A 24,758-nucleotide genomic window follows, 5' to 3' on the forward strand; every position below is an offset into this window, starting at 1 on the left:
ACTGCCAGAGGACCTATGCGAGGATTTTGTTCGTTGATTTTAGCTCTGCATTCAACACCATTGTGCCAGAGCTACTACACTCCAAACGTTCCGAGTTGACTGTGCCTGAAACCCTCTGTCGGTGGATCACCAGCTTCCTGACGGACAGCAAGCAGCATGTGAGGCTGGGAAAGCACTTCTCGGACCCGCAAACCCTCAGCATAGGAGCACCTCAAGGCTGCGTACTCTCCCCGCTCCTCTACTCTCTCCACACCAATGACTGCACCTCCACTGACTCCTCTGTCAAGCTTCTCAAGTTTGCGGACGACACAAACCTGATTGGACTGATCCAGGATGGGGAGGAATCTGCCTACAGACAGGAAGTGTCACGGCTGGCATCCTGGTGCCATCACAACAACCTGAAGCTCAATGCTCTTAAGACAGTGGAATTGATAGTAGACTTTAGGAGAGCTCCCCTCCCTTCACCATCTGTGGAGTCTTTTATGTTCCTGGGATCCATCATCTCCAAGAACCTTAAATGGGGAGCTACCATCGACTCCACAGTCCAAAAGGCACAACAGAGGATGTACTTCCTGCGGCAGCTGAGGAAGTACAATCTGCCACAGGCAATGATGGTCCAATTCTATACGGCCATTGTAGAGTCAGTCTGTCCTCACCTTCTCCATCATGGTCTGGTTTGGCTCAGCCATCAAGCACGATATCCAGAGGCTGCAGCGAATAGTTTGATCAGCTGAGAAGGTTATTGGCTGCAACCTTCCCTCCATTGATGAACTGTACACTGCAAGGGCCAGAAAGCGAGCGGGTAAGATCATCTCTGACCCCTCTCACCCTGGCCACAAACTCTTTGAATCACTTCCCTCTGGAAGGCGACTCCGGACTGTCAAAGCTGCCACAGCCAGACATAAAAACTTTTTTTCCATGAGTAGTAGCTCTAGTCAATAACCAAAAATCTGTAGCCTCCTTTTGCTCTGGTATTTTACTTAATTCACATGTTTAATCAATAATGTTTTATTATTAATGTTTAATGTTTTATGTGTAATTCCTAACTGTCACTGTTGTCGTTGTTACTTGCGGGCAGAGCACCAACGCAAATTCCTTGTATGCAAATACTTGGCCAATAAACTTATTCATTCATTCAAAACTGATATGAAAAAATAATGACTAAAAGTGAAGAAAGAGGAGAACCTAGTTCTATTGTTTTGTAAAAAACAATTGTATTTTCCTTGCATCCATTGGTATTTTGCATTTAATTACTTTGTAGGAGTTTGTTCACATATAGAGGTATCCATCCATAAATTGGGCATTGGTAACCCTGGGCCGGCCTGGACTTGAATGTGCAAGGTATGGTGTGATGAAATGTATTTAGGCAAGTGGGATTAGTGTAGATTGGCATGAAGGCCAACAGAGGCCCAGTGGACTTGAGGGCTGTTTCATCTACCGCATAGCTGACTATATTGAATTTATTAAGGATCTGTTGGATTTACTGTGCTTTGTGATTATTTAACTGAGATTTAACATTTATTATTCTTAAAAGGGTGACTGGTGGACCATCGGGGAGAAGTGGTCATCGTATGGCTGTTTGTAAGAGACAGATCTTAGTGTTTGGTGGATTCCATGAAAGTACAAGGTAATAACAGATTTTAATAATTATTATTTTACAACCTTAAATTAAAAAAATCATCATGCTTTCTTTAATTTTGAATTTTGAGGATTTTTTTGACTGGTTTCATAATCTACACTCTGTACCTGAGACATAATTGAATCTACTGGTGAAGTAAAAACGAGAATGGATGTTGATGTGCTACATCTGCCACTTTTGCTGTGTTTCTACATGCTCCTGACAAAGATCCAAGGATTGTTAGTGCCATCTTGGATGTTCCTACTCCACTTTGTACAGTCATGGCATTCCCATGGATCTAAAAAAACAGTCAATTCTCTTATCCACTTTTAGTGAGTGAACTAATGGTGCTAGGCTTTCTAGTGTGCCAGTTAAATGATCTGGCTGCTTACTATGGCTAGATGACCAAACTGGGTTGACCTGGTTATTCGAGTTGAGTGAATGCTGAAGTTGTGTTGAATGTTTTCCAGTTTGAAGGTTAGCTCCACTCCAGCATGATGTTTGTTGCAAGTGAAGCGTAACATTTTGTGAGAAAGATTGAGTCAGAGGGATGACACTCCAGCACTCTTGTTTTTGGGTCTGATGGTGGCTAGATGGCTAGATTCAAAGCTTGCATGGCATTTACAGAATGGAGAGATATTTTAGTGGCGGGGCCACTAGATTTGAAAAGTTGAAACTTCAAATTCCTCATAGTCAATATCACCAACAACTTTTCCTGGACCACCCATATTGAAGCAACGACCAAGAAAGCACAACAAAGCCTCAACATTCTTAAGGGGCGTCCCACTTGGGCGACCTAATTGGCGAGTTTAGGAGAGTTTGAAAAAATGTCAAGGTGAAGACCTCCCTCGACTACCACCCACATCAAATAATTTCTGTTTCACAGTAGTATTGCCATGTTTTTCTTTCATTTGAATGCCTTTTGTAATAATTGCAATATAACAAGTTAAAGTTCACAAAACTCTGTTATAGTCCGTTCAGTGAATTATGTTGCATTTTTTGCTTTTATGCAAATAATTTCTTAATTTTTCATTTATGTAGCTATTGTTTGTTTTCATTTTCATTATTTCCTAATCATGATATATACAAAACTATTTATTTTCAAGGTAGAATTCACATTTATCTTTACTGCAATAATAAATACAAATGTAGTGTAATACATTAAAATGGTTAACTGCTTATTATTTAGATAGAGGGGCTTAATAAAATGTATTTTTGTTTCAGGGATTTTGTGTATTATAATGATATTTACTCCTTTAACCTGGATAAATTTACATGGACAAAGGTGTGTCCATCTGGGACTGCTCCATGCCCTCGCTCGGGCTGTCAAATGGCTTCCACACTTGATGGTAACATCGTCATTTACGGAGGTTATTCAAAGCAGGTAATTTATTCACTTCTGAGTCTCTTCCACTTGTTCAGTTTAGCATAAAATAGTACAGGGAATATCAATGTAACCGGCTCAAGGATTTAACATGGAACAGTACAGGAATGGTCCCGTCTGTCCAAATATTTGTGCTGAGCATAATGCCAAGTTAAACTGATCTGATCTACCTGTACCAAATCTCTATCCCTCGATTCATTGCACTTTTACGTGCCTATTTAAAAGCCTCTTAAATACTCTTATTGCACCTGCCTCCACCACCACCCTTGGCAAAGCATTCCAAGCCCCCACCACTGTGTAAAAAAAGAAAGGTGGATTTAAACGAGATTGGCAGGGGGGTGGGATCCGATACAGGACCAAAAAGCTGGAAGTTGGTATGGAGGGTGAGGAAAGTTTAGTTGACAGAATAGGGAAATGGAGGGAATGAGGAAGAACTGTTGGTTTGAATTGCACTTATTTTAACGCGAGAGACCTGATGGGTAAGGAAGATGAACTCGGGGCATGGATAGGTACGTGTGACCGGGATGTTGCAGCCTTTACAGAAACCTGGTTAAGGGACGGATGGGACCAGCAGCTCATGTTCCAGTATACAGGAGCTTGAGGAGAGACAGAGGTCAGGGTAAAAGAGGAGGGGGTGTTGTGTTATTGATTAAGGAGGATGTCACGGCAGTGGCCAGAGGTGACATTATTGATGGATCGTCCACTGAGGCTATATGGGTGGAGCTGAGAAACAAGAAAGCTGGAGTAACTCAGCAGGACAGACAGCATCTCTAGAGAGAAAGAACGGTGATATTTCAGGTCGAGACCCTTCCTCAGACTGAAACGTCACCTATTCCTTCTCTCCAGACATGCTGCCTGTCCTGCTGAGTTATTCCAGCTGTTTGCGTCTATCTTCGGTTTAAACCAACATCTGCAGTTACTTCTTAAGCAAGAAAGGGAAGATCACCTTGATGGGAATGTACTTCAGGCCCCAAATAGTCAACGCGAGCAAATATGCCAGGAGATTGTAGGCAGCTGCAGTACTAATAAGGTGGTTTTATATGGGGATTTTAATGAGTTTGAGTTTACATTATTGTCATGTGTACCCAGGTACAGGGGAAAGCATTGCTGCGCGCTAACCAGTGCTAACCAGTCATCGGAAAGACAATACATGATAACAATCGAGCTATACACACTGGATAGATACTTTCCCAATATTGATTGGGAATGTCCTCGTGCCATAGATTTAGATGGGACAGAATTTGTCAAATATGTTCAGAAACGTTTCACCTGTAAATAGTAGTGGGCCTTTGACGGGAGAGGGCCGCACTTGATCTAGTCCTGGGAAATTAGGCGCAGCAAATGGATGGGATGTTCGTGGATGAGCCTTTTGGAACCAGCAACCACCTTGCCAATAGGTCTAAGATAGTTAGGATAGTTAAGACAGATAGCATGCAAAAAAGGAAATCTGGAGGGCAAACAAGAGATTTTACGTTCATAAAGGGGAAAAAAAGGTAACCAGAGAGAGAATGGGACCCCTCAGGAATCAAAGCAGTCAACTCTATGTGGAGCCACTGGAGATGGGCGCGGTCCTCAATGGGTATTTCTCCACTGCTTTTACCGAAGAGAGAATCGGAGAAACTTGGGGCAGTCAATGGAAGTGTGTTGAGGGCAGTCAGTATTATCGTTGAGGAGGTACTGAAGATCCTAACGTGTATGAAGGTAGAGAAATCCCCAGGCCTGATCACATTGATCCAAGGGCACTGAGAAACTAGAGAGGAAATTGTGGGTGCCCTGGCAGAGCTTTATGAGTCAACATTAGGTACATGTACGGTGCCGGTAAAGGGATGGAAAATGGCTGATTTGATAGTCAGCATGGTTTTGCACATGTGACCAAAAGGATGGTTGAGGGGAGAGCTATGAATGTTGTTTATATGGATTTGGATTTCAGCAAGGCATTTGACAAGGTTCTGCACGATAGGCTACTCTGGAAGGTTAGATTGCATGGGATTCAAGGAGAGATAGCTGACTGGATAGAAAATTGGCTTCATGGAAGGAAGCAGAGGGTGATGGTAGAAGGTTGCTTCTCGGACTGGACGGCAGTGACTAGTGGTGTGCCACAAGGTTCACTGCTGGGCTCATTACTGTTTGGCATCTATATCAATGATTTGGATGAGAATGTACATGGCATGATTAGCAAATTTGCAGATGACACCAAAGTGGGCGGTATTGTAGATAGTGAAGATGTTTGTCAAAAATTGCAGCAGGATCTTAGTCGGTTGGGCTGGTGGGTTGAGGAATGATGGATGGAATTTAATACAGGGAAGTGAGAGGCATTGCATTTTGGACAGCCTGAAAAAGGGCAGGACATGCCAAATGGCACTGCTTGGGGAAGTACTGTAGAGCAGAGGAATATAGGAGTGCAAGTACATAATTCCTTGAAAGTGGCATCACAGGTACAGGTGCACAACCTTTTATCCGAAAGCCTTGGGACCAGACACCTTTCGTAATTCAGAATTTGTCGGTCTTCGGAATGGAAATTTTTTTTGCGTAGATTTTAATGGCTGTCTCAGTGGTAGAGTGCTCGGCTCATATCCGCAAGGTCGCGAGTTTGCGCCTTGATCCCGGCAGAAGAAGTTGGAGCGGGGCTGTGCTGGGCTGCTGCTGGCTGTGGGTCTCTCGGTTCTCCGTGCTTGCGGTGGGCCTGGTGGTCGACGTCCAATTGGTCCTGACGTCTCCGGTGACTGCACAGACCTGCAGCCATCGCCGTCGTGAAGACAGTACAAAGCCCCCACGCCGGTGCAATGAGAGGGGAGGGAAGGGATCACACACATGGCCGGGAAGCAGAGGGGTGTAGGTGGGGTGAAATTGAAGGGAGCGACAATCTGCTGCTGCCTGCACGCTAAGTTTAAAAGTTCCCACGCAAGACTCACGATACACTGTGTATCGTGTCTACCGTGGGAACGTTTTAACTCAGCGGGCAGGTAGCAGCAGATTGTCAATTATTAACCCTCCCGCGCAATATACTCTCGCCTTCTCTTTTATGAATGGGGATTTAGTTCCCCTTTCTTCGAGGACCGACCGGAGGTTCCGCTGTCACCTCTGCGGGCCGCCCTCGGTGAACGTCCTGTCTCCCTGTCCCTGGGATAGTAGGGGGCGATCAAACAGCACAATATCCCACTCCCCCTCCAACGCGACCCCAAGAACAAGAAGTACCTTCCACACTATCAGCTTCTGCCCATACACTGCGTGTTCCTCTGAAGTTGGAACGGGGCTGGGCTGGAGTTGCTGATCTGGGATCTCCGTGCTTGCAGTGGGCCTGGGGGTCGGTGTCCCGATGAGAGGGCGCAGCTCGGGCTGTGGGCGAACTGCCACTTGTCGCCGTAGCGGCCCGTCGGGGAGCGGCTTCTGGTGGTCCTGACGTCTCCGGCCAGTTTGCAGTTTTCCTCTGGAGTTGGAACGGGGCTGGGCTGCTGCTGGCTGTGGGTCTCTGGGTTCTCCGTGCTTGCAGTGGGCCTGGGGGTCAGTGTCCCGTTGGTCCTGACGTCTCCGCTGACTGCACTGTGCTGCTAGAATCGCCGACGTGAAGACAGTGCAAAGCCCCCGCGCCGGTGCAATGAGCGGGGAGCTGGGGAGGGAAGGGGTCACACACATGGCCGGGAAGCAGAGGGGTGTAGGTGGGGTGAAACTGAAGGGAGCGACAATTTGCTGCTGCCTGCACGCTAAGTTTAAAAGTTCCCACGCAAGACTCACGATACACTGTGTATCGTATCTACCGTGGGAACTTTTTAACCCAGCGGGCAGGCAGCAGCATATTGTCAATTATTAACCCTCCCGCGCAATATACCCTCACCTCTTTTATGAATGGGGACTTAGTTCCCCTTTCTTCGAGGACTGACCGGAGGTTCCGCTGTCACCTCTGCGGGCCGCCCTCGGTGAACGTTTTCAAGGACCTTTCTTCAAGGACCGAAAAAATGTCGCTATTCGGAGGTTTTCGTTATTTGGATCGTCGGATAAAAGGTTGTGCACCTGTATATAGGAGAATCAAGAGGCTTTTGTCAAATTGGCCTTCATCAGTCAGAGTAGACAATAGACAATATGTGCAGGAGTAGGCCATTCGGCCCTTCGAGCCAGCACCATCAGTATTGATTATAGAAGTTGGGAGGTCACGTTACAGTTGTGCAAGACATTGGTGAGGCCACATTTGGCGTGTTGTGTTCAGTGTTGGTCATGAAGTTATAGGAAAGATGTCAAGCTGGAATGGGTGCAGAGAAGATTTACCAGGATGTTGTCAGGACTCGCGGGCCTGAGCTATAAGAGGTTGAGCAGTTTAGGACTTTATTCCTTGTAGCACAGGAAGATGAGGTGATTTTAATGCATGTACAAAATCATGAGAGGAATTGATGCACAAGGGTCTTTTGCCCGGAGTTGGGGAATCGAGAGCATGGGGTCAAAGGTTTAAAGTGAGTGGGCGAAAAATGTAATATGAAGCTGAGGGATAACATTTTTACACAAAGGTTGGAGGGTATATTGACGAGCTGCCAGAGGAGTTGAGGCAGGTACTATCATAACGTTTAAGAGACATTTGGACAGCTACATGGCTAGGATAGGTAGAGGGTTATGGGCCAAGCACAGGCAGGTGGGAATGGTGTAGATGGGGAATGTTGGTTGGCATGGGCAAGTTGGGCCGAAAGGCCAATTTCCATACTGTATGAGTCTATGACTCTGACTCTATAGGGTCTGTCCCACTTGACGATTTTTTCAGCGTCTGCCGGCATCATTGACAGACAGATCAGGTCAACGAAACGTTGCAGCGTGACGCGGCAGTGGCGCGCCGTGACGCAGCTTAATGACGTATGATGCGCTGCGTTTTTGCCAAGTGGGACAAGCCCTTATGACTCTTCAGCCTAAGCCTCAATGGCCCACTCTTGCGCTGTCCACTTTCACTATAGCTACAGTTAAACTTACCTCCCTTTTATTGGCAGCTGATAATTAGCCGGGTTGTGAGATTTGCCTTTTAAATTTTCCCCCTCCCTCGCTGTAAATCCCGAGAGATGACATCAAACTGAGAGTCTTGACTTTTCCGTTCTTCTGCAAATCGCTGCAAATCGCAACAGTTGCGATTCACCGACTGTGAGATTTACCTTTTGAATTCTTCCTGCTCTCACTGGAAATCTCAACAGATGATGGTTTTCAAAAGCTTCCCAATCCTCTAGCTTCCTACCAATCTTTGTCATAGTAGTTGCTTTTATGCTTTTGCTTTTCTATTATCTTTTGCTTTTAGTTTATTTTATCTTTCGCTTTTATGCTGTATTTGACTTCCTTCGTCAACCATGCTTGCATTATTCTCCCCTTAGTATGTGTCTTCCTCTTTAGGATGAAAATATCTTGAGTCTTCTGAATTACTCCCAGAAGCTCTTTCCATTGCTACTGCACCACCATTCCTGCTAGGGTCCCCTTCCAATCAACTTTATCTCCTACCTGTAATACAATAGGTATTGTATTACAACGAGACCTGGGTGTCCTTGTACACCAGTCACTGAAAGTAAACATGCAGGTACAGCAGGCAGTGAAGAAAGCTAATGGCATGTAGGCATTCATAACAAGAGGATTTGAGTCGAGCAGTAAAGAGGTCCTTCTGCAGTTGTACAGGGCCCTGGTGAGACCACATCCGGAGTATTGTGTGCGGTTTTCGTCTCCTAATTTGAGGAAGGACCTCCTTGCTATTGAGACAGTACAGCGTAAATTCACAAGGTTAATCCCAGGGATGGCGGGACTGTCATATGAGGAAAGATTGGAAAGACTGGGTTGTATTCACTGAAATTTAGGATTAGAGGGGATCTTATAGAAACATATAAAATTGTAAAAGGACTGGAAATGCTAGATGCAAGGAAAATGTTCCCAATGTTGGGGGAGTCCAGAACCAGGGGTCACAATCCAAGAATAAAGGGGAGGCCATTTAAAACTGAGATGAGAAAAAACTTTTTCACCCAGAGAGTTGAGAATTTGTGGAATTCTCTGCCACAGGAGGCAGTGGAGGCCAATTCACTGGATGGATTTAAAAGAGAGTTAGATAGAGCTTTAGGGGCTAGTGGAATCAAGGGATATGGGGCGAAGGCAGGCACGGGTTACTGATCGTGGAAGATCAGCCATGATCACAATGAATGGTGTTGCTGGCTCGAAGGGCCAAATGGCCTCCTCCTGCACCTATAATATAAATAAATGCAACTGATCTTGGCTTCTCCCCTTCAAACTGCAGGTTGAATTTCTATCATATTATTTGCCTCCTAGGGGTTCCTTCACCTTCAGCTCAGTAATCAAATCTAATTCATTGCACAACTCCAAAGCTCTAAAGGGCCATTCTTTGGAAAGTGAACCCAAACGTCACACAAGTGACCAGATGTAGTCACATAAAGTCATACATTAAAAAATTCTTGTAAGAGATTGATCGTATTCATTGCAATTTTCCTACCTCCAGAACTATAATGCATGTCTGCTAAAGATATGAACGTTCTAGTTTTTTAAAATTCACAGTTTGTAAGATAAAACTGAGTTATGGGGGAAAAAAGCTTCTGTGTGGGGTCACATACGTGACCGGTCATCTTTAACATCTGACCCTAAACAAATAATGTCAGCACAACATAAAAATTTCAGTTGATTAAAAAAATATATGAATCATGTATGCAATACCTAACAATATACCAGTAATACGTTCAGAATTAGAAGAGATGTTTCCACAATTTTTCATGTTTTTTGGTCACACACATGACTAAGAATGACCCTAAAAAGCCATCTCTTAGGCATTCTACAAATTCCTTCTCTTGGCACCCAGTACCAATCTGATGTTCCCAATCTACCTGTATATTTAAATCCCTCACGACCACGACATTGCCTATCTTACATGCCGTTTCTATCTCCTGATGTAATTTGCACTCTACATCCATGCTGCTATTTGGGGGCCTGTATATTATTCCCATTAGGGTATTTTTACCCTTGCAGTTTATTAACTCTACCCACAAGGATTCTACATGATCTGAAAGGATGTGTATCCTTTGATGTTCAGCTCCTGGCTCTGATCCTCTTTCAGCCAGGAAGGAATCTGTGCTGCCCACAACATCTATCTGCCAATTTCTAACTGCTTTGTGAGCTCACCTTCAGCAGGAGGCCTAACTCCTCTTCCATCCATCTTGTTAAATTGGTTTTATGACACGATACCATACTATAGTTCTTTATTCATCCCAGGAGGGAAATTGATCTGCCAACAGTCATAAAAAAAAAAAGATACATGAAATTAAAGTGACGAGTGGAAAGGATCGGGGATGTGCAAGGATTTGGGGAGGGGGGGAGGAGAGTCAGTCAGTTACAGTCCGTACAATTTGATAGCCACAGGGAAGAAGGATCTCCTGTGATGTTCTGTACTGCATCTTGGTGGAACCAGTCTGTTGCTGAAGGTACTCCTCAGCTTGATTAGTGTATCATGGAGGGGGTGAGCTGTATTGTCCAGTTTGAAGAGCATCCTCCCATCCAAAACCACCTCCAATGAATCCAACTCCACCCCCAGGACAGCGCTAGCCTTTCTGATGAGTTTGTTAATCTCTAATGATTTTGCTACATCTAAACAAGCATAGCCAGTTCATAAGTGGTAGGAACAGAATTAGGCCATTCATCCCATCAAGTCTACTCCACCATTTAATCATGGCTAATCTATCTTTCCCTCTCAACCCCATTCTCCTCATGCCTTCTCCCCATAACTCCTGACACCAGTATTAATCAAGAATCTATCAATCTCCACCTTAAAAATATCCATCCACTTGGCCTTCACAGCCTCCTGTGGCACTTAATGCCACAGATTCACAACCTTGTGACTAAAAAAATCCTCCTCATCTCCTTTCTAAAGGTATGTCCTTTTATTCTGAGGGTATGGCCTCTGGTCCTAGACTCTCCTACTAGTGGAAACATCCTCTCCACATCCATTCTATTCAGGCCTTTCACTGTTTGATAAGTTTCAAAGAGGTCCCCCCTCATCGTTCTAAACACCAGCAAGTACAGGCCCAGTGCCGTCAAACACTCATCATATGTTAACCTAATCATTCCTGGAATCATTCTGATTAACCTCCTCTGGACCCTCTCCAAAGCCAACCCATCCTTCCTAAGATATGAGCCCCAAAACTGCTCTCAATACTCCAAAACAGTTTGACCAGCGCCTTATCAAGTCTCAGCATTACATCCCTGTTTTTATATACTTGTCCTCTTGAAATAAATGCTAGTGTTGCATTTGCCTTCCTTACTACTGATTCGACTTGCAAATTAACCTATTGGGAATACTTTGCCAACACACCCAAGTTCTTTTGCGCCTCCGATTTCTGAATTCTCTCCCCATTTAGAAAATAGTCTGTGCCTTTATTCCTACTACCAAAATGCATGACTCCACACTTTGCTAAGCTGCATTCCATCTGCCACTTCTTTGCCCACTCTCCCAATTTGTGGAATTTCACAGATTTGCCAGTAAAGGAATTTTTACTTGCTCAAATATGAAGATATTAGGTGCAAGAGATCTGGGGCTCCTTGTTAAAACTGCACATTGTAGTCACCATGCATTTTTATGAAAACAGCTTCCCCTTGAAACATTGGTTACTTGAAGGGTCTGCGCAACTAGGCAGAATGCCATGAACTATTTACATATTAATTTCTGGAACAGATTATAGAGAGAGTTTAAAGGAAATCCTGTCAAATTCAGAGTGGATAAAAAATAAATCTCTGGTTCCAGTTTGTTAGTTTGAAACATTTAAGGTCTATCGTTTAGCCTGCTCATGCTAGAAGTTCAGTTGATTTGTGAAAGATTCTTCTGTTTTTCTTTCCCTTCTACCTTTTCACATTTTTAATTCCTACTTCCTTCATTTGGTTTTTTTCTCCAGTTTAGTTCCTTTCTATACTTTATATCAAGTATTCCTCTCTTTCCTCTTTCAATTTCTTCTCTCTCTTCCCACACACTTTTTCGTCTCTTCACCATCCGCTCTTCCCTGCTATTTCTTGTGCTGTTGGTGACTTAATTGTGGCTTGATTTCACTCCTCTGTTTGTTATTCTCCGTCATTGTGCTTTTCCTTGTTTCCAACCAGCAGTTTACACCTCATCAATCACCTCAGACCATCAAAATCAATGTAGTTTGCACGGTGCCATCGCGGTAGAGTTGCTGTCTTACAGTGCCAGAGACCCGGGTTCCATCTCCGAACACTGATTTGGATGAGAACCTACTCGGCAAGATTAGCAAATTTGCAGATGATACAAAAGTGGGTGGTTTTGCAGATAGTGAAGATGGTTGTGAAAAATTGCACCAGGATCTTGATCTATTGGCTAGGTGGGCTGAGGAATGGTTGATGGAATTTAATACAGAGAAATGCATTTTTGGTATTTCTAACATGGGCAAGACCTACACAATGAATGGCAGGGCTCTGGGGAATGTTGTAGGGCGGAGGGATCTAGGAGTGCATGTGCATGGTTCCTTGAAGGTGGACTCGCAGGTAGATAGAGTGGTCAAAGAGGCATTCGGCACTTTGGCCATCAGTCATAGTATTGAGTATAGAAGTTGGGAGGTCATGTTGCAGATGTATAAAATGTTGGTGAGGCCACATTTAGAGTATTGCGTTCAGTTCCGGTGCATCATGTTGTAGGAAAGATGTTGTCAAGCAGGAAGAGGTACAGAGACGATTTACAAGGATGTTGCCTGAACTAGAGGATCTGAGGTGTTGAGAGAGGTTGAGTAGGCCTCTATAGGGACTCTATTCCTTGGAGCGCAGGAGGGTGAGGGGTGATCTTATTGAGGTGTTTAAAATCATCAGATGAATAGATTGGGTGAACGCACGGTCTCTCTGAGATCTTTGGTTTCCACTCACACTCCAAAGAAGTACAGGTGTGGAGGTTAATTGGCTTGGTGTAAATGTAACAATGTTCCTAGTGTGTTTAGGTTAGTGTCAAGTCAAGTCAATTTTATTTATCACATAAAGTGGGTGGTGCAGTGAAATTAAAGTGGCAATGCTTGCGGATTGTGCAAAAAGCTACAGAACAGAACAGAACAGAAACAGTATTTACATAATAGGAAAAAAAACAGCACTTTTAAAAAGACACAACATAGCAATAAATTAGCTGTCTGAGGTGGTAAAGGCGTTGCCTTGCCTTACCAGAGCGGCAGCGTGTGATGTCCATGTCAGATCCTCTGTGATGTGGACTCCCAGGTATTTAAAGCAGCTCACCCTATCTACAGTAGCCTCATTTATCTCCATATACGTCCTCTGATGTTGTGCCCTTCTAAAGTCCACAATCAGCGAAGGAGGAAGGCGCAGATGTGGTTCTTGACCAGCCTCTCGAAGCATTTCATGACTACTGAGGTGAGGGCCACCGGTCGGTAGTCATTCAAACAAGCTGGAGAGGCATTCTTTGGTTCAGGTACAATGATAGATCTTTTGAAGCAGGCAGGGACGACGGACCTGGACAGGGAGAGGTTGAATATTGTGATGAGGACTGGAGTTAGCTGAGTAGCACAAGATTTAAGCACTCGCCCAGATATACCATCTGTGTGCACATCCCCAGTGGTGGGCCTCCCTCCAGCCTCACTAGCCAGCGCGCTGGTGGTGTTGTTGTTAGCCGGCAAGCTAGGGGTGATGTTGCCCGTCTCGAATCGTGCGTAGAAAGAGTTCAGGTCATCAGCTAGGGAGGTGGCAGCACTTCCGGTTGAGGGGGGGCTGCTCTGGTAGTTAGATATAGTCCATAGTCCCTGCCAAAGGCAGTCCTTCTGCTCCATCCTGTCCCTGTACCTCCTTTTTGCGTCCTTCACCGCCCTTTGCAGTCGGTAGGATTCCACCTTGTAGTCGTCCATATTTCCGGATGCCAGAGCAGAGTTGTAAGGTGCGAGGGTCTCTGGTCGGTGCAGACTCGGTGGATCGTAGGGCCTACTTCCGTGCTGTATCTCTAAACTAAACTAAAGTAAGAAGATGCTGTTCTTGGACTCGAGGAATTACTTAACAATAACTTGATTTGGGGTGCAGATAACATATGCATCTTTCCATTACAATTTAGGAATAGTGTTCATGTTTTCTCTGGAAATTTTAATGCATTTTCATAGAAATTCCATCAATAAACATGATAGTAATTTCTGAGATATTTTGACAGTTCAGGACTGAAGACATCTATATTTCCTATATCCAGTCTCTGTTACTGATATTAGCATTTAGTGAATAGTTAGAAAAATCACTGTTTTTTTTCCACAATAAAAGGAACGTGTCTTGCTGATGCCGACGGGCATTTTCAATTCAATGTTTAGTTACTGAGAAATTAATTGAGAATGGTGCAGGAACTAGCTTTAAAAAGGAGCAAAGTTAATTTGGAACAGTTATATTCACTAAATGGAAAACCAAATTTCCAGGAGCTTAGACATTCACAAAGTGCTGGCGTAACTCAGCTGGTTAGGCAGCATCTCTTGAGAAAATGGTTGGGTGATGTTTTGGGTCGAGACCCTCTGAAGAAAGGGTCCCGACCTGAAATGTAATTCATCCTTTTCCTCCAAGGTGCAGTCTGCCCCATTGAGTTACTCTAGCACTTTGTGTCTATCTTTGGTATAAACCAGCACCTGCAGTTCTTTGTTTCTACATTTTCTAGGAGCTTACATGTGTAATAATAGCGCAGGGATTTTACAGGATTCTGAGATTACAGTCAGTTCTTTGTCAGATTGGGTGAGAGCCTAATGGAAGGACTACTGTTAAATTCAAATGGAAAATAGACCATGGATTTCAAATGAACAGGGACTGTGGAATACAAATATTTCTTGATACGCAATTCTAGCACAATGAATTTATGAATAGTCCAGTAAATGTTTGCAGTGAATGGCGGGGCTTTGGGGATGTTGTAGAGCATAAGGATCTAGGAGTGCAGGTACATAGTTCATTGAAAGAGCTGGCACAGGTAGATACGGTGGTCAAGAAGGCTTTTTGCCCATAGGTCTTCATCACTCAGGGTACTGAGTAAAGATGCTGGGATGTTATGTTACAGTCGACAACATGTTGGTAAGGCCACAATTTTAGAATTGTGTTCAGTTTTGGTCACCCTACTGTAGGAAAGATATTGTTAAGCTGTAAAGAATGCAGCGAAGATTGACGAGGATGCTGCCAGGTCTTGAGGCCCTGACCTTTAGGGAGATGTTGGGCAGGCTAGGACCATGAAGTGTAGGGGGATGAGAGGTTAAGACTTTATTACTTAAAACTTTATTCCTTGGTGCACAGGGTGAGAACGGGTCATCTTACAGATCGTACAAGATCATGAGGGGAACAGATAGGATAGATACACAGCATCTTTTTCCCAAGAGTAGGGGAAGCAAGAACCAGTGAAACAGCTTTCTCCTCCATTTAACTCATATTGTTACTTCACAAAGTAGCTAGCAACTTTCTTAAAAATATATTTTGTGTTTTTTCAACTTGGTAAATGTTTTATATTGTATACCTTTTCTTCCTGTAGCGAGTGAAGAAAGATGTAGAAAAGGGCATTGTATATACCGATATGTTTCTCCTGAAAAATGAAGGGAAGGAAGATGAAGGTATGTGCCATGTGATTAATATAGAAACATAGAAAATAGGTGCAGGAGGAGGCCATTCGGCCCTTTGAGCCAGCACTGCCATTCATTGTGATCATGGCTGATCATCCACAATCAGTACCCCATGCCTGCCTTCTCCCCATACCCCTTGATTCCGCTAGCCCCAAGAGCATTATCTAACTCTCTTTTAAATTCATATAGTAAATTGGCCTCCACTGCCCTCTGTAGCAGAGAATTCCACAAATTCACAACTCTCTGGGTGAAAACGTTTCTCATCTCAGTTTTAAATGGCCTCCCCTTTATTCTTAGGCTGTGGCCCCTGGTTCTGGATTCTCCCAACATTGGGAACATTTTTCCTGCATCTAGCTTGTCCAGTCCTTTTATAATTTTATATGTTTCCATAAGATCTCCTGTCATCCTTCTAAATTCCAGTGAATACAAGCCCAGTCATTCCATTCTTCCCACATATGACACTCCTGCCATCCTGGGGAATAACCTTGTCAACCGGCGATGCACTGCCTCAACACGTTAATCCCTACTCTTTGTTTCCTGTCTGCCAACCAATTTTCTATCCATGTCAGCACTCTACCCCCAATACCATGTGCCCTAATTTTGCCCACTAATCTCCTATGTGCAACCCGTCCCTTTTATACAATTCACTCTTACCCCAAAACAGATCCCAGTGGTCTAAGAATCTAAATCCCTGCCCCTGCACCAGTTCCTCAGCCACACATTCAGATCCCCTATCTCCCTGTTCCTGCCCTCACCAGCACGAGGAACTGGAAGCAAATGATGTAGAGCATGAAAACAGGCCCTTCGTCATAACTTGCCCATGCCGACCAAGATGTTCCATCTACACCAGTCCAATGTGCCTGCATTTGGCCCCTATCTTTCTAAACCTTTCCTATCCATGTACCTGTCCAAATGTCATATGAAACGTTGTTATACTACCTGCCTCCTCTGGCAACTCATTCCACACACATATCACCCTCCACGTTGCCCCTCAAGTACCTACCAAATATTTTCCTCCTGGTCTTAAAACTATGTCCTCTGGTTCTTGAGCCCCCTACTCTGGGTAAAAGTTTGGGTGCATCTACCCTATCTATTCCCCTCATCGTATACACCTCTATAAGATCAACCTACATCCTCCTGCACTCTCAGGAACATGCAATACTCCAAATGTGGCCCAACCAAGTTCCTACAGAGCTGCATTATTGTTTCCTGTCTCAATACTCAATGTCCCTAGCAATGAAGAAAGCATACCATACGCCTTCTTTACCTCCCTATCTACTTATGCTGCCACATTCAGTGAGCAATGAACTTGGACAATGCTGTTAAGGATCTTGCCATTAACTGTATACTTTTCTCTTGCATTCAACCTCCCAAAGTACTACATCTCAGTCTTGCTCGGGTTAACCTCCATCTGCCTGTCCTCTGCCCATTTCTGCAGCTGATCAATATCCCGCTGTATCTTCTGGCAGCCTTCCACCAAAACCCTCTGTCTGCTATAAATAAGCCCGTTCTGAATCCATACAACCAAGGCATCATGAATCCCGTACATCTATATCATCTTTATCCACAGATTACATTGTTATCTAGTTATCTGCCTTGCCCCATTTAAGTATCTTACCCCTCCTTCCCCCCCCCCCCCCCCCCCACCAACATCCAGACCTATCCCTATTCAAAACACCTTTGCAGTTGTGATTATTATCTCCAAAAATGCCCTTTCACCGTAATACCAATCATCTGTCCAGGCATAAGTCCCAATACAAGGTCTAGCAAGATAGACAATAGGTGCAGGAGTAGGCCAATAGGCCCTTCAAGCCAGCACCGCCATTCATTTTGATTATAGTTGATCATCCACAATCAGTACCTAGTTCCTGCCTTCTCCCCATATCCCTTGACTCCGCTATCTTTAAGAACTCTGTCTAACTCTCTTGGAAGCATCCAGAGAATTGGCATCCACTGTCTTCTGAGGCAGAGAATTCCACAGATTTACAACCCTCTGTTCGTCTCATCTCCGTTCTAAATAGCTTACCCCTTATTCTTAAACTGTGACCCGTGGTTCTGGACTCTCCCCAACATCAGGAACATGTTTCAAAGAAACATAGAAAATAGGTGCAGGAGGAGGCCATTCGGCCCTTCGAGTCAGCACCGCCATTCATTGTGATCATGGCTGATGGTCCCCAATCAATAACCCGTGCCTGCCTTCTCCCCATATCCCTTGATTCCACTGGCCCCTAGAGCTCTATCTAACTCTCTCTTAAATCCATCCAGTGATTTGGCCTCCACTGCCCTATGTGGCAGGGAATTCCACAAATTCACAACTTTCTGGGTGAGAAAGTTTTTTCTCACCTCAGTCTTAAATTTATTCTAAGACTGTGGCCCCTGGTTCTGGACTCGCCAACATTGGGAATATTTTTCCTGCATCTAGCTTGTCCAGTCCTTTTATAATTTTATATGTTTCTATAAGATTCTCCTTCATCCTTATAAACTCCAGTGAATACAAACCTAGTCTTTCCAATCTTTCCTCATATGACAGTCCCGCCATCCCAGGGATCAATCTCGTGAACCTATGCTGCACTGCCTCAATCACAAGGATGCCCTTCCTCAAATTAGGAGACCAAAACTGTACGCAATACTCCAGATGTGATCTTACCAGAGCCCTATACAACTGCAGAAGAACCTCTCTACTCCTATACTGAAATCCTCTTGTTATGAAGGCAAACATTCCATTAGCTTTCTTCACTGCCTGCTGTACCTGCACACCAACTTTCAGTGACCGGTGTACAAGGACACCCAGGTCTCGCTGTACCGCACCCTTACCTAACCTAACCCCATTGAGACAATAATCTGCCCCCTTGCTTTTGGCACCAAAGTGGATAACCTCACATTTATCTATATTATACTTCATCTGCCACATCTGCCCACTCACTCAACCTGTCCAGGCCACCCTGCAACCTCCTAACATCCTCTACACAGTTCACACTGCCACCCAGCTGTGTGTCATCTGCAAACTTGCTAGTGTTGCTCCTAATTCACTCTTCCAAATCATTAATATATATGGTAAACAGTTGCGGCCCCAACACCGAGCCTTGCGGCACTCCACTCGCCACTGCCTGCCATTCTGAAAAGGATCCGTTCACTTCTACTCTTTGCTTCCTGTCTGCCAACCAATTTTCCATCCACGTCAACACCCGACCATGTGCTCTCATTTTAGTCACCAGTCTCATGTGCGGGACCTTATCAATGGCTTTCTGAAAGTCTGGCTCCCCTTCATCCATTTTACTTGTCACATCCTCAAAAAATTCCAGAAGATTAGTCGAGCATGATTTTCCTTTCATAAATCCATGCTGACTTGGACTAATCCTTTTACTGCTATCCAAATGCCCCATTATTACTTCTTTAATAAGTGACTCCAGCATCTTTCCCACCACCGAAGTCAGGCTAACTAGTCTGTAATTCCCCGTTTTCTCTCTCGCTCCTTACTTGAAAAGTGGGATAACATTAGCTATCCTCCAATCCACAGGAATTGATCCTGAATCTATTGAACATTGGAAAATGATCACCAATGCTTTCACTATTTCTAGAGCCACCTCCCTGAGGACCCTGGGATGCAGACCATCAGGCCCCGGGGATTTATCATCCTTCAGTCCCATTAGCCTACCCAATACTATTTCTCGCTTAATGAAAATTTATTTCAGTTCCTCGATCCCCTTAGATCCTCTGTCCTCCAGTACTTCCGGGAGATTGTTTGTGTCTTTCTTATTGAAGACAGATCCGAAGTACCTATTCAACTCTTCTGCCATTTCCTTGTTGCCCATAATAATTTCGCCCGTGTCTGCCTTCAAGGGACCCACATTTGACTTTGCTACTCTTTTTCCCTTAACATATCTAAAGAAGCTTTTATTGTCCTTTATATTCCTGGCCAGCTTCCCTTCGTACTTCTTCTTTTACATAGAAACATAGAAAATAGGTGCAGGAGTAGGCCATTCGGCCCTTCGAGCCTGCACCGCCATTCGATATGATCATGGCTGATCATCCAACTCAGTATCCCATCCCTGCCTTCTCTCCATACCCCCTGATCCCTTTAGCCACAAGGGCCACATCTAACTCCCTCTTAAATATAGCCAATGAACTGCCCTCAACTACCTTCTGTGGCAGAGAATTCCACAGATTCACCACTCTCTGTATAAAAAATGATTTTCTCATCTCGGTCCTAAAGGACTTCCCTCTTATCCTTAAACTGTGAACCCTAGTTCTGGACTTCCCCAACATCAGGAATAATCTTCCTGCATCTAGCCTGTCCAACCCCTTAAGAATTTTGTACGTTTCTATAAGAGCCCCCCTCAATCTTCTAAATTCTAGCGTGAACAAGCCGAGTCTATCCAGTCTTTCTTTCATATGAAAGTCCTGCCATCCCAGGAATCAGTCTGGTGAACCTTCTCTATACTCCCTCTATGGCAAGAATGCATTTCCTCAGATTAGGAGACCAAAACTGTACGCAATACTCCAGGTGTGGTCTCACCAAGACCCTGTACAACTGCAGTAGAATCTCCCTGCTCTTATACTCAAATCCTTTTGCTATGAATGCTAACATACCATTTGCTTTCTTCACTGCCTGCGGCACCTGCATTCCTACTTTCAATGACTGGTGTACCATGACACCCAGGTCTTGTTGCATCTCCCCTTTTCCTAATCGGCCACCATTCAGATAATAGTCTACTTTCCCGTTTTTGCCACCAAAGTGGATAACCTCACATTTATCCACATTATAGTGCATCTGCCATGCATTTGCCAACGCACCCAACCTATCCAAGTCACCTTGCAGCCTCCTAGCATCCTCCTCACAGCTAACACTGCCCCCCAGCTTTGTGTCATCCCCAAACTTGGAGATGTTGCATTCAATTCCCTCATCCAGATCATTAATATATATTGTAAATAGCTGGGGTCCCAGCAATGAACCATGCGGTACCCCACTAGTCACTGCCTGCCATTCTGAAAAGGACCCATTTACTCCTACTCTTTGCTTCCTGTCTGCCAGCCAGTTCTCTATCCACATCAATACTGAACCCCCAATACAATGTGCTTTAAGTTTGTATACTAATCTCTCATGTGGGACCTTGTCGAAAGCCTTCTGAAAGTCCAGATATAACACATCCACTGGTTCTCCCTTATCCATTCTACTAGTTACATCCTCAAAAAATTCTACAAGATTTGTCAGACATGATTTACCTTTCATAAATCCATGCTGACTTTGTCCAATGAATTCACCACTTTCCAAATGTGCTGCTATCCCATCTTTAATAACTGACTCCAGAATTTTCCCCACCACCGATGTTAGACTAACTGGTCTGTAATTCCCCGTTTTCTCTCCCTCCCTTTTTAAAAAGTGGGGTTACATTAGCTACCCTCCAGTCCTCAGGAACTACTCCAGAATCTAAAGACTTTTGAAAAATTATCACTAATAATAATAATAATAATCTTATTTATATAGCACATTTTTAGTCAACTTGCATTGACCCCAAAGTGCTTCACATGATTACATTACATTTACACACAGGCAAAGGTGGGTGAAGTGTCTTGCCCCAAGGACACAACGACAGTATGCACTCCAAGCGGGATTCGAACCGGCTACCTTCCGGTCGCCAGCCGAACACTTAGCCCATTGCGCCATCTGTCGTCTAATGCATCCACTATTTCTGGAGCTACTTCCTTAAGTACTCTGAGATGCAACTTATCTGGCCCTGGGGATTTATCGGCCTTTAATGCATTCAATTTACCTAACACCACTTCCCGGCTAACCTGGATTTCACTCAGTTCCTCCATCTCATTTAACCCCGGGTCCCTTGCTATTTCTGGCAGATTATTTATGTCTTCCTTAGTGAAGACAGAACCAAAGTAGTTATTCAATTGGTCTGCCATATCCTTGTTTCCCATGATCAATTCGCCTGTTTCTGACTGCAAGGGACCTACATTTGATTTAACTAATCTTTTCCTCTTCACATATCTATAAAAACTTTTGCAGTCAGTTTTTATGTTCCCTGTCAGTTTTCTTTCATAATCTATTTTCCCTTTCCTAATTAAGCCCTTTTGTCCTCCTCTGCTGGACTCTGAATTTCTCCCAGTCCTCTGGTAGGCTGCTTTTTCTGGCTAATTTGTATGCTTCATCTTTTGTTTTGATACTATCCCTGATTTCCCTTGTTATCCACGGATGCACTACCTTCCCTGATTTATTCTTTTGCCAAACTGGGATGAACAATTGTTGTAGTTCATCCATGCAATTTTTAAATGCCTTCCATTGCATATCCACCGTCAACCCTTTAAGAATCATTTGCCAGTCTATCTTGGCCAATTCACGTCTCATACCCTCAAAGTCACCTTTCTTTAAGTTCAGGACCCTTGTTTCTGAATTAACAATGTCACTCTCCATCCTAATGAAGAACTCAACCATATTATGGTCACTCTTGCCCAAGGGGCCACGCACAACAAGACTGCTAACTAACCCTTCCTCATTACTCAATACCCAGTCTAGAATAGCCTGCTCTCTCTCGTTGGTTCCACTACATGTTGGTTTAGAAAACTATCCCGCATACATTCCAAGAAATCCTCTTCCTCAGCACCCCAGCCAATTTGATTCACCCAATCTATATGTAGATTGAAGTCACCCATTATAATTGTTTTACCTTTGTTGCACGCATTTTTAATTTCCTGTTTGATGCCATCCCCAACTCCACTACTACTGTTAGGTGGCCTGTACACAACTCCCACTAGCGTTTTCTGCCCCTTAGTGTTTCGCAGCTCGACCCATATCGATTCCACATCCTCCAAGCTAATGTCCTTCCTTTCTACTGTGTTAATCTCCTCTTTAACCAGAAACGCTACCCCGCCTCCTTTTGCTTTCTGTCTATCCCTCCTGAATATTAAATATCCCTGGATGTTCAGCTCCCAGCCTTGGTCACCCTGGAGCCATGTCTCCATGATCCCAACTATATCATATTCATTAATAACTATCTGCACATTCAACTCATGCACCTTATCACGAATGCTCCTTGCATTAAGATACAAAGCCTTCAGGCTTGTTTTTACAACACTCTTACCCCTTATACAATTATGTTGAAAAGTGGCCCTTTTTGATTTTTGCCCTGGATTTGTCTGCCTGCCACTTTTACTTTTCACCTTGCTACCTATTGCTTCTACCCTAATTTTACACCCCTCTGCCTCTCTGCTCTTGTACCCATCCCCCTGCCACATTAGTTTAAATCCTCCCCGACAGCACTAGCAAACACTCCCCCAAGGACATTGGTTCCATTCCAGCCCAGGTGCAGACCGTCCTGTTTGTACTGGTCCCACCTCCCCGAGAACTGGTTCCAATGCCCTAGAAATTTGAATCCCTCCCCCTTGCATCATTTTTCAAGCCACGTATTCATCTGCAATATCCTCCTATTTCTACTCTGACTAGCCCATGGCACTGGTAGTAATCCAGAGATTATTACCTTTGAGGTCCTACTTTTAAGTTTATCTCCTAGCTCCCTAAATTCACCTTGTAGGACCTCATCCCTTTTTTTCCGTATATCGTTGGTGCCAATATGCACCACGACAACTGGCTGTTCACCCTCCCCCTCCAGAATGTTCTGCAGCCGTTCAGTGACATCCTTGACCCTTGCACCAGGGAGGCAACATACCATCCTGGAGTCTCGTTTGCGGCTGCAGAAACGCCTATCTATTCCCCTTACAATTGAATCCCCTATTACTATTGCCCTTCCCTTTCCACTCTTTTTTCTCCCCTCCTGTGCCGCAGAGCCACCCATGGTGCCATGAACTTGGCTGCTGCTGCCTTCCCCTGATGAGCCATCTCCCCCAACAGTATCCAAAATGGTATACCTGTTTAGGAGGGAGATGACCGCAGGGGACTTCTGCACTACCTGCCTACTGCTCTGCTGGCTATTGACCACCCGTTCCCTTCCTGTCCTCTTACCTTTTTCCTGCGGTGTGACCAACTCACTGTACATGCTATCCACGACTTTCTCAGCATCGTGGATGCTCCAGTATGAATCCAACCGCAGATCCAATTGTTCAATGCGGTCTGCCAGGAGCTGCAGCTGTACACATTTCCTGCAAACGTAGTCACCAGGGACACCGACCATATCCCTGATCTCCCACATGTTGCAGGCTGAGCAAACCACGGGGCCAATCTCCACTGTCATGGCTTATTCCCAAATTAAATCAACTCCCTCACACTATAAAAATCTTTATCCTTTAAACTGTACCTTTACTAATAAATACTGTCCCCTCAACTCACAGATCCCTCACTCATGGAACTCACTCACAGAACCCTCACTCACAGAACCCTCAACTCACAGAACCCTCAACTCACAGAACCCTCAACTCACAGAACCCTCAACTCACAGAACCCTCAACTCACAGAACCCTCACTCACAGAACCCTCAACTCACAGAACCCTCAACTCACAGAACCCTCAACTCACAGAACCCTCAACTCACAGAACCCTCACTCACAGAACCCTTAACCTGAAAGCAGAAATGCAAACCTGGGGTTGCACCCAATCTGCTGCTTCCTCTGGTCCTCTTCCACCAATCAGAGGCTTCCACCAGACCCCTTCACTGTAAGTGAGATGGAACGCTGCAGATTGGGTAACTCCTCCTCTCACCAACGGCTCCCCGGGCCTCTGTGAAGGCAAGCCCCGCGCTCGATTTTTAACTCACTGCCCAGGTAACTCCTCTCACCAACGGCTCCCCGGGCCTCAGCCCTTATTGCCTGCTTTGTTTCCTTCTGTTGTCCTATGAAAGTTTCCCAATCCTCTGGCTTCCGGCTACTCTCTGCTGTGTTATACATCTTTTCTTTTAATTTTATTCTATCCCTAACTTCTCTTGTCAGCCACAGTTGCCTCCTACTCCCCTTAGAATCTTTCTTCCTTTTTGGAATGAAATGATCCTGTGTCTTCCAGCTTGTGCAAACCCTTGATAATCTTATATGTTTCAATAAGATCCCCTCTCCTCCTAAATTCAAGAGTATATTCCCTCCTTGAGTTGGACTATTCACTTAGGAAGCCTTCTGGAATACACTGAATAAATTCTGTCCCATCTAATTCTCTTGCAATGAGTAGGTCCCAATAAATATTGGGGAAGTTAAAGTCACCCTCTACAACAGCCCTGTGGTTCTTGCATCCTTCTGTAAT

The 24,758-nt window shown here is 44.5% G+C and overlaps 1 protein-coding gene across 1 annotated transcript in view; it reads left to right on the plus strand.

Moving 5' to 3' along the window:
- Positions 1 to 24,758, plus strand: part of klhdc4 (kelch domain containing 4) — a 90,264-nt gene that overhangs the window by 51,245 nt on the left and 14,261 nt on the right. Inside the window, exons 6-8 of the mRNA XM_055649060.1 lie at positions 1,535 to 1,627; positions 2,843 to 3,002; positions 15,484 to 15,562. Of these exons, the coding sequence (XP_055505035.1) occupies positions 1,535 to 1,627; positions 2,843 to 3,002; positions 15,484 to 15,562 (332 nt within the window). The remainder of the gene's footprint in view (positions 1 to 1,534; positions 1,628 to 2,842; positions 3,003 to 15,483; positions 15,563 to 24,758) is intronic.

The sequence above is a fragment of the Leucoraja erinacea genome, chromosome 17, assembly GCF_028641065.1.
Source record: "Leucoraja erinacea ecotype New England chromosome 17, Leri_hhj_1, whole genome shotgun sequence".
NCBI lineage: Eukaryota > Metazoa > Chordata > Chondrichthyes > Rajiformes > Rajidae > Leucoraja > Leucoraja erinaceus.